General features: G+C 40.1%; 1 protein-coding gene across 1 annotated transcript; it reads right to left on the reverse strand.

Moving 5' to 3' along the window:
- Window positions 1-6347: 6347 nt before the first annotated feature.
- On the reverse strand, window positions 6348-10608 carry TAF15 (TBP-associated factor 15). Its single transcript, XM_087331374.1, has 6 exons — window positions 10461-10608; window positions 8733-9106; window positions 8066-8248; window positions 7735-7818; window positions 7290-7371; window positions 6348-7201 (listed from the first exon to the last, which is right to left on the reverse strand). The coding sequence occupies exons 1-6, from the start codon at window positions 10563-10565 to the stop codon at window positions 6761-6763; spliced, it is 1269 nt and encodes a 422-aa protein (XP_087187500.1). The 5' UTR covers window positions 10566-10608; the 3' UTR covers window positions 6348-6760.
- Between the last annotated feature and the right edge of the window lie 244 nt (window positions 10609-10852).

Here is a 10852-nt window from a genome sequence, read left to right on the forward strand (position 1 = left end):
AAGAATGTCTTGAGCAAAAGTGTCCGTCTTCAAGTTCACACGTATGGTGTCGGTAATCTGGGAATCCATTGGAGTGTGAAAAATCCGCGTTGTGTGCAATCGTGTTGGTCCCAAGATTACTTGCTTTTGATTATCGAACGCCGGATCACCAGGACGAGGTGCAAGATATGAACGCCGTGATAGCGCATCTACTTTTCCTTGCTGCTTCCCCGATCGATATGTGATTTTGAAGTCGAAACGTGTGAGGAATTGAGCCCACCTAGCTTGCCGTTGATTTAGCACCCGAGCGTTCTAGAAATAAGCAAGGTTTTTGTGATCACTAAAGACGATGACCTGATGTGGAGAGCCCTCTAAGAAATGCCGCCATTGCACAAAGGAATCCACGATGGCTAATAACTCCTTGTCATGTATTTCATAGTTGATTTCCGCGGCATCGAATTTGCGCGAATGGAAAGCCACAGGATGTAACTCTTCTTTATCTCCTTGTTGAGAAAGGATGCTACTGAGGGCGAAATCCGATGCGTCGGCCTCCATGATGAATGGTTTCTTTGTATCCACATGAGCTAGAATAGGAGTTGATGTAAAGGCTTTCTTAAGATGCCGAAAAGCCATGTCCGCTTCATTGGACCAAAGAAATGCTTGTCCCTTCTTCGTAAGTTGTGTGAGAGGTAAAATAATCTTTGAGTAATCCTATATAAACTTGCGATAGAAGTTAGCAAAACCTAGAAAACATTGCACATCTCGTACCGACTATGGAATTTGCCACTCTAGCACAGTTTGGACTTTAGCTGGATCCATGGAGATGCCCTTTGAGGAGATGACGTAGCCTAGAAATTCCACTTGCTTGCAGTCAAAGCTACATTTTTCTAGCTTGGCATAAAGACCATGCTCGCGGAGTCGTTTTAGTACTAATAGTACATGAGAATCGTGCTCTTCCTGGGTCTTCGAATAAATCAATAGATCATCCAGATAGATGATCAAACAGATATCCAGGAGGTCTCTGAATATATCATTTGCCATGTGTTGGAAGACTGCGGGTGCATTGGTTAGACCGAACGACATAACAGTATATTCGAAATGCCCATACCGCGTGCGAAAGGCGATCTTCCATTCATCTCCCGGTTGGATCCACACGAGGTTATACGCTCCTCGTAGATCGATCTTTGTAAAAAACTTGGCACCATTAACTCGCTCTAAAAGACTTGATATAAGAGGAAGTGCATACCTATTACGGATGGTGACTTTATTTAAGCCGCGGTAATCAACGACGAGACGAAGTGAGCCATCTTTCTTCTCGACAAATAAGATGGGTGCACCGGCCGAAGATTTCGAATGACGGATGAACCCGCTTGCCAAGTTCTCCTCTATGTAGGCTCGAAGGACTTCTAACTCGGTGGGGGACAAGTTGTAAATTGGTTCCCATGGTGGCTCTACTCCCGGTTGTAGATCGATGGGACAATCATAGGGACAACGATGAGGAAGAGTACCGGCTTTTACCTTGTCAAATACATTGGCATAAGGATGATATTTCGCCGGAAGTTATACTAAGGATTCCTCCTTAATAGTGCTGGTAGGATGTACTGATATTGCAAATAGGAACATTGCCTCCTTGTGTCCTTCTTCACGTAATTGACGTAGTGAAATGGTTGAAACTCGATGAGTAGGTTCTTGGGGTTGTCGATGTCAGACTTCTCTTGTTCTCCAATCTATGTCTGGATTATGTAATTCAAACCAAGGTAATGCCAGGACAATGGGATGCTCTTGACTACTAATTATATTAAATGCTACTACACACACAAAACTACCTAGGACAACTTGAATGGGTTTTGACTCTTCTACAATATTCCCGGAAGCAATGGGACGACCATCAATGACTACTACAGATGCGGGGCAAGGAAGTTTTCTTAAGGATATCTGAGAAGCTTGGGCAAAATTTCGATCCATGAAACAGGAATTAGCTCCGGAATCTAGAAGTGCTAGGACATGTACTGGGGGAGTACTTTTAGTACTAACTATGACTTGGGCTAGGAACACATTGCTAACTTGCTTGGAGGGAATGGAACCACTAATGGGTTGTACAGATCTAGGGCTGTCCAACCAAACGGCTCCTTTTTTGGCTGGACTCAATCGTTTAACTCTTCATCTAATTGACTAAGGATTTCAAATTTGTTTGAGATACTTGGGCTATTAGTACTATTAATACTATCAAACACTCTATTAGTACTATTAATACTATCAGACACTCCTAAGGGAAGAATTGACTCGTGTTTAGTATAGGCTACAATTTGATTTACCTGTCTTCTTGGCCTATGGGGACAATTGATTGCGATATGCCCTGGTCCACCACAATAAAGACATAATTGATTTGCACGTCTTCGTTGCTTTTCTTCTTCTGATAACGGGCCGCGTCGACGCATGGTATCGATCTCTATCGGTGTCGAAGTATTTGATTGAGGTATGTCTCGTGCAAACGGTTTAGCCGCGACTGAGGCGTAAGTGGGCTCCGGCCTAGAGCGTGGTATCTGTAATTGACGTTCCCAACGTCGTTTGAAAAGGCGGTTGTCACATCGGACCGCTCGACTAATTGCCTCCGTAAGAGACTTTGGTTCTTCGGGGAAAGTTAGAAGTAGATCTTTGACATCGTTTCGCAGGCCATAGCGAAACTGCTCCATTAGTGCCTGATCATCCCAAGGGATATTTGAAGCGAGTAGGCGGAAATCCGTCGCGTAGACAGAGGCTGGACGATCGCCTTGACGCAATCGTTGAATCTTGTTGATCGTCGTCCTGATGTTGTCGGTGTCTCCAAAGCAAGCTTTAAACTCACTAATAAAGTCTTCAAAGTTATTAAGCAAGGGCGATTGTTTTTCTAGAAGCGGAACAAACCATGCTAAGGCTGAGCCGCTAAGCAACGTGCCTATTAGGCCGACTTGGGATGCATCAGTGGGGTATCAGGAAGGATGCATTTGGATGACTAATCGTACCTGATTAAGGAATCCCTTGAATTGTGATCGCGTTCCATCAAATTTCACAGGAAGTCCAATCTTCGGCTCTTTATGAAATCCTTGGGGACTTGATCCTTGTTGTTGCAAAGTTGCTTCGAGTTGTTGCACCCGTAACGCTAACTCCCCATGTTGTTGCTGCGTTTGTTGTTTTTCTAGAACGATTTGTTGTAGATCCCCTATTAGCCGTTGGTTTTCTTGTACCAAGGCAACAAATTTTTCTTTTAGGCACTGTAGCTTGGAGAAAACGGATTGATATTCTTGGGCGCTAACAGTAGCCATAGTATAGGGAAAAGGGTAGGAGGATGAGGGAGAACGACAAGTAGGCTTGAGGGAAATTTGGTTCAAACTGTTAGGAATAGTACTAAAGCAGAGATGGAATTAGTACTAAAGAAGGGAAGTACTATTAGTACTAAGAGGGCGGGATTGCGTAAGACTCCCAAGAGAGAGAGAGAGAGAGAGAATAGAAAAGAGAGATAGCGAGGATGAGAGAGAGAGAGAGAGATGATGATAACAACCAATATATTATGTGAAGGATAAGTACAAAATGCCTAAGAGGCTTAAGACTAGCGTTGAACCAATTTGGTTCAACATAATGCCTAGTGCCTTATTTTATAGTGTTCTCAGGAGTAATCCTGAAGCTTCTAGAATGTTCCAGAGAAATCTAGAATATACATTAATTTCCTATAATAAAACTTAAATGAAAATAATATCCACGTATTACAATAGATGGTATAATGGTCAAGAGCTCGACCCATATAACATAAGGTCATGGGTTCGAGTCTTGCCATATCATGACACATGGCATGTCTTACACTTGGAGTATAAATTGGATCAAACCTTTACATGAAGCTTGAAATGTAACTTATAAACAGTTTTTGGACAACCCGGACAACGATGGTCGTCTCACTTATGGAAAAACTAATTTGGATATATAATGAAATAAAAGCTAAGTGTATAAGCTGAAAAAAATGGTAAGAGAGCTTATGGACAAGGCGGATTTTGAAAAGACCACAACACACCTTGTTACCCTTCTACTATTTATGGAAGAAAGTTGTTGGAGAGGCAAGGGTTTAAATTGTTTCTTGGTAGACTTCAAGAAAGCTTTTTTTATGGTTTTAGTGAGAATCTTCATGCAAATGGAAGAAATTAGAACACAAAGTGAATATATCTTGTAATTTCCTAAAACTATGAGAAGGTTGTACATTGAGTACATATGGGCGATGAAATCTCAAAATCTCCCATTAGCATTGTTGATGTTAAATAAGGATAGTGCCCACTCTCATCAACTTTATGTTGGGATCGTTACCGGCCACAACCGGTTCTCGTTCACGTATTCGGGTGTGTAGAGAAACGAGCAAGGTAGTGCACAGATAGAAAAATGAAAAGATACAGAGACACAAGATATTTTACGTGGAAAACCCGAAAGGGAAAAATCACGGGGGTTCACAAACCCCGAGAAACAGAATCACTATAATCGAGAAGAGAATACAACACTGAGAATCTCAAGGCAACGACCTATAAGTTCTCCTTCGTCAGACCGACGGTTGTAGAGTTACACACACTCACTCTCACTCACTTAGTTGTAGAGGCCATTACATTCTCTAACTATACAATAATGATAATCAACTAAAATGATTCTAACACCACACAAAGTTTGCCCCCCACATAATGTTTGCCCTAGTTGTATTTATACTATACAACTTTCTGGTTATTGACATACATAGCCCACAAGGGGCACATTTAGACTATTTACAAATATAGTCTCCCGAATCAATCATAAAATCGATTCTTCAATTTTCAGTTTTCGATTTCCAATTTCGGCCTCGACTGAAATACTCATCAACTCCATGGGAATTGGTTCTCCCCTTCTCCTTGATTTGAGCTCCACTTCCCATCCGGAGGGACCTGTTATCCAACACTTTACTTGTTTAATGCCATGATGAATTAGAACAAATGGTCTCCAAGTTTTTAAAGGACAATGGCATGAAAGAACTTATCATTGAGAATGTAGTCATCATATTTCTATTATACGTAGATGTTGTGGTGCTTTTGCAAATTCTTTTAGAAGATGTAGAAAAGCTTCTTCGAGCATTGGAAGAGTTTTGCATGCACACTAAGTTGATTGTCAATATCTCCATAACGAAGATTATGTTAATGAAGAGCCAAAATAGGGATAAATTGTATATTATGTATAATAATATTGGTGCTTCTCTGTGAGGTGGAAGTATGGGGGTAGTAGCATCCCGAAGTCCACCCGGAAAGAATTTGAAATTATTCAAAAGCATTTTCTTATAATGTTTCTTCAATTCAAGAAACAAACACTATAAACCATTTAACTTCTTGAGATAGGACTCGATGTTATGCCTATCTAGTCGATTCTCAATATTTCTAACATGGTATCAAAGCTGAGAGGTTGACCTAGATTAGGTCTATATGGGTAGTTGTCTCGCAACACAAAGAAATAGAGAGAGTATGAATGGCCTTTTCCATGAATGTTGCGGTTGATCCATTACGCATTTGCCCACCTCCATTGTTTAACTTCTTATAATGTTTCTTCAATTCAAGAAACAAGCAGCATTGTCCGACGGAAATCTAGATGGAACCAACTACACAATGTTTATATCATTTTGGACTCACAATGAATTGTTGGAGATAAACTTGGGACCTACAATAGAAGATCCTTAATTCATGGTTACCTTTAGCCCTGCACACCCTAGTACATCAATCACTTTGATTGTTGACCTACTTTGATTATGGAAGAGAAGGAATCGTTACACTTCTCATTACATTTCGTCTAGTTCTCTTGCGAACCATCACCATGAAGCAACTACATGTATTTGTTTGCAAACTGCTACACAGCATACAATCAAGTCTAATATGGTACATACAAGGTGTGTATGGCCAATTTTTATTGTGCATATAGATGCAGTATAGGCTTCAATGGTGTCAATGATGTAATTCACCCCTACTTAACTTTTCCATAACGAACATAATAACACCACCAAATTTGGCCACATCTAGTATATATTGAGATGATGTTCTAACCCCCCATGCCTACACATGTCACTTTCACAGTCAATCCAATCAAAAGTTCAGATATTTAATTAAAAATCCTGTCAATATCACTTACTTTGACATGCCTGTATTAAGATTGGAAATTTGTAATTTTCTGCTACCAACAGAGGACAGAGAATATTATCTTCCTTGGAAACTCTAACATATACAGAATTTCCCAGTCAAATGAAAAAACAATCTTACATCCTTTACCTTCATATTAATGCGTGTATCCACATGCGCCTTGACATATATTTCGGCTGTTTGTGATAAGGTGAAGGATGGCACATATTAATAAAGAAGAGTAACTGATTTCTCATTAAGCAGCACAATGTTTAAAAATGTAGCAGAGATACACAACGTAAGTAACTGTATTGTTGTCGCCCATAACGAATATGTAGATCATCAGGCATTACTATTAGTTCGTAGAAGCAGTAGAATCATCCAGCACTCCACTGCTTAATTGTATCTACCATAAATTCAAATTTTGGGATGAGTTCAACAAATTCACATCCTGATTTCTCAGATAAACATCCATTCACATCCTGGGTTCTTAGGTAAACGAACATATATCAATATGCATTCCCCCCTTGCACTGCAAGTATGCATACATACACACTTGTAATTGGAACCTTACTAACTGAACAAGGTAAAAAGTAAAGCGATCAGAATGCTTTTGAGTTATAGCTTTCAGGAAGTCTAATCTAATAGTCCCTGTCTCTTTCTCTACCTCTCTCTCTCTCTCTTCCTCTATCTCTATCTCTCTCTCTTCCATAATCTCTATCCCTACCTCTTCCTCTATCTCTATCACGATCCCTCTCTTTACTTCTCTCTCTTTCTCTGTAGCGATCACGATCCGAGTATTTGTCATCTCTCTCCTTTCCTCTATCATCTTTATGCCCATACTCATCATCGTTTAGTGAAGATCGGTATCCATCGTGGCCATCCCAATCACCACCTCTTCTATCCCTTCCTTTCTCTTTTGCCTTGTCACGTTCGACTAAACCAAGGTCCTCAACCCAACCAGCTTTACCACCACCACCACCTGCAGCAATTTCCTGACTTGCTCCAACTTCACCTTGCTTGGCTTTGATACGGAACTTCTTTTTGAGGTTTCCAAATTCATCATACATTTCACCATCATCCTGATTTAGAAAAGATACTCAGTCGGGAAATTTGGACAAATAACATGAAGGAAACCCTGAAATTGAAGGCAAGAGTGAGATCAGACACCTCCTCAGCTTCTCGACGTCTTCTCTTAGTTTCTTCAAGCTCTGCTTCATCCAGTTCTTTGTACCCACCTGCCCGTCCTTCCCTATAAAGACAATAACCAATAAGAGCACACAAACACCTTTCCTACAGGATTCTTAATATCACCAATAATCTTGCAAATGTACAACCCTAAATTCAGTCAACAATGCAGAAGTAGAGACTAGAGTGTACTAGAACCTAAGAAGGCTCAATCTCAAAGTTGCCAGCCAGAGTTGAGACACAGCAACAAAGAGGGGCTAACCTAAACTATGTAAGAGGCGGCCATGTGAACTATCATCTACAGAATACTAGCAATAGAGTTGATATAACAAAATGCCAATGAGAAAGTCTGGACAAAATCACACAGGAATCATAAGATTAGTGTTATAAATATAACTAGATGAATATTATATTATAACAAGTTTACCTCACTCCACCCTCATTCAATCCTGGTTTTGATGTATTGCATATGTTACATTTGTTCCTTTTTGCCCAATTGATATTCTCGCACCTGATTAGACAAAGAATTACAAATTTATGGTCAGCATCCATAAATACAAAGTCCTCCGTTGGGTCACACATATGTCCACGTAAATCAAACAAACAATTCGCATTAATGAAAGAAAGAAACAGAAGCATAAAAAAATATGGAGTAGACTCAGATGTGCAAGAGACAGCGCGCTTTCAAACATGGTTAGGAAAAATGTTGCATAAATTAGGTCCAGAGAGTCTTGTAGAAACTTCATGCTCATACTTACATGGGACATGTCCAATCATTAGGTCCAAATAGTCCAGGAGGTCCACCAGGACCCCTTCCACGGTCTCCTCCATCACCCCCACCTCTTCGGCCTCTACCACGGCCTCCACCACTTGCACCAGCTGGGCGTGCAGTGCCACACCGATTACAGACACCTCGAAAAGCAAAATTGACATTCGTACAGCTGCCAAGATGATTATAATATAATAATGCCCAGATAATCAAAATTCTTCTGTCCAACTTAAAAGCTTTGTGAATTTGAGAACAAGAATGCAAGCAAATATAAATCTACAAACATGTACAAATACATGTAATGCATTGATAGATGAATAGACTATGGATTTAGGGACAAACTCCAAAAATACCCATAAGTTTTTTTTATCCCCAAAATAGCCTGAAATTTTTGTTATCCCCCCACATGCCCTTGGTTGCAGCCCTCTCGCGCAACTATATGTCCTGATTTTGAGCAATTATTTGGTCAATTTGCTCCCTTTCCTCTTTTCCGGGGCAAGCAGCATTTGGGGAATTCACAAAATTTAGGGGCATTTATGAGAATAAAAGGAAACTCGAGAATTTTCTGGATGTTTCCACATATGAAGTGTATAATAAAGATAGAATATACATTCATAGGGGTTCCGAAAGAGCTGCTCACCAAAGTCATCACAGACCTTGGATTGGGGCATGGCCAGTCTCCATCCTGTTGCCAGGCCTTCCCACCTGGATCTCCACGACCCCTGCCTCGACCGCCACTCCAGCTATTATCTTCTCCATGGCCACCCTCCTCAACAGACTCTAGACCAGTGCTATCTGGCATGACAGGATCCACACCACTATATCCTGTTGAACCATCTAAGTCCTTACTTTTTGTCTCCGCAATGAAAACACTAATCACATTTCCATGGAACTCCTTGTTATTGAACCATTCCACAGCCGCTGCTGCTGCAAAAGGATCTTCATAAGTTACTGTAGCATCACCCTTTGGTGTATTGGTTGCTTTATCTCGATAAATCCATATCTTCGGTCGCCCAGACCTTTTGTCTTTCTGCATGTCAAAAGACACTCATCATTAACAGAATGCAAAAAACTATGCCCAAAATATTATATCTATACTTGAAAGTTCAAATGGAGTTTTATGCATTTTTCAAGTGGATGTAGACACAAAATGTATTTAAAACTACCTATTTGACTCAGATCCTATACAGTTGTCAGTAACGAAAAAGATGAGTTGGATATTAACTAATATCATGATGGGTTGGACATTAACTACCACCTCCCCTGTCTCATAACCATTCTGCAAGACTCATACTTAAAAGTTCCATCATGCCAGAGATCATATTTTAGGCATCGTTTTATACAGTTTTCTCCTCCTGTGGTATGTGTTTTAGCTAAGACAACTAGCTAAGTTCTTCCTAATAAGAGTCATGAGGTAAAAATCATCACCAAAAATGTTGTTCGAGTGGAAAATAGCATGTAAACTGCAGGATTTTAGGCATTGGTTGGTTCATCCTAGGTAAAACCTAGACTTTAGTATAAGTGGTGGAAAAGGTTCAGAGTTAATTATATCTATAATCATTAAAAAACACAGTGGCATGACTATACATAATCCTCTTCGTACCCAGACTCATCACCAATATTTCTTCAATCTGTAAAGTATTCGCATAATAACATACTTTCATTCTGCACCATTCATCATTGCTTGTTGCAAAATTCAATGATAACGAAATAAAATGTGACATTTGTGATGCTTATGAATTTGCAAAGTTAATGAAAATAAAATCTGGCATATGTCACTATTACAAAAGGATCCAAAACTACTGGAGGCAGCAAAAAGGGGGAAAATGAACATAGATGCTATATATTCCATTAATTTTTAAAAGACATGTCAGAAAGAAACATTTGAAGGAAATGATGGCACACATAAAGAATGAATTATAACCTACAGTTCTTGCTACTTCCATGACTTAGGTCTTTCACAAGATGTGAGGAGAAAGGGAATTATCTCGCCCTGCAACATTCAATGTTGTATTCTTGCAAATTTCAAAAAAAATGTAATCATAATGGTGACTACAATGAAAATCTTCAAAACACTATTTGAAGAAGATAATCGGAAAGAAAAATATTCAAACAGGAATAGAAACTACAAAGCAAGAGCCAACCAGGAGTACAAAATTTTCCTTATTTTCCATGACATAACGCTTCCTTTAATTAGAGAACTCTATTTGAGACAGATCCAGAACTCGATTAGCAGATGCGGATGAGAGAACACACAGAGAAATAGCGATGAAGAAGCTGCATTTTTATTCTTTCTCGTCTTCTCATTTACATGAATTAGGGGTCTCGGGGGGGGGGGGGAGGACCGACCAAAAGAGGGAAAGGAGAAGGTTGGGTTCAAATACCTTAAGGAGGCCGATGGTGCCGAAGTGGTCAGCAAGGAGGGTCTCGTCTGTGCCAGGGGGGAGGTTGCAGACGTAAATGGCGTTGGTCGCAGGGGCACCTACCATGGCGTCTGGGAAGAAGCTTTCCTCTCCCCACTCACTCACTCAGAAGAAGAAGAAGAAGAAGAAGAAGACCCAAGATGTTTGTTGTTGATGATGATGATGGTGGTGTTATTATTATGTTATTAAAGAGGGCCTCCCTTTTCTTGTAAATTACAGAAGTAGCCCCAACCCTTGTGGCCAAACACACACCACCACCACCACCATCATTCCTTCCATTTCCGAGTCCGTCTAAACCACATCTCTGATGCATAATGTATAACACTACATTTTCTTTGCTATGAATCCTATCA

Source organism: Azolla caroliniana, unplaced genomic scaffold (genome assembly GCF_043228905.1).
Source record: "Azolla caroliniana isolate FFs.n. ecotype wild unplaced genomic scaffold, voAzoCaro1.0.p SCAF_15, whole genome shotgun sequence".
NCBI lineage: Eukaryota > Viridiplantae > Streptophyta > Polypodiopsida > Salviniales > Salviniaceae > Azolla > Azolla caroliniana.

Coding starts and splice junctions, on each gene's coding strand:
- TAF15 (XM_087331374.1), bottom strand. CDS start 10,565: ATGGTAGGTGCCCCTGCGACCAACGCCATTTACGTCTGCAACCTCCCC. Junction 7,819..8,065: donor AATGATTGGACATGTCCCAT/GTAAGTATGAGC, acceptor TTGTCTAATCAG/GTGCGAGAATATCAATTGGG. Junction 7,372..7,734: donor TTGAATGAGGGTGGAGTGAG/GTAAACTTGTTA, acceptor TTGTCTTTATAG/GGAAGGACGGGCAGGTGGGT.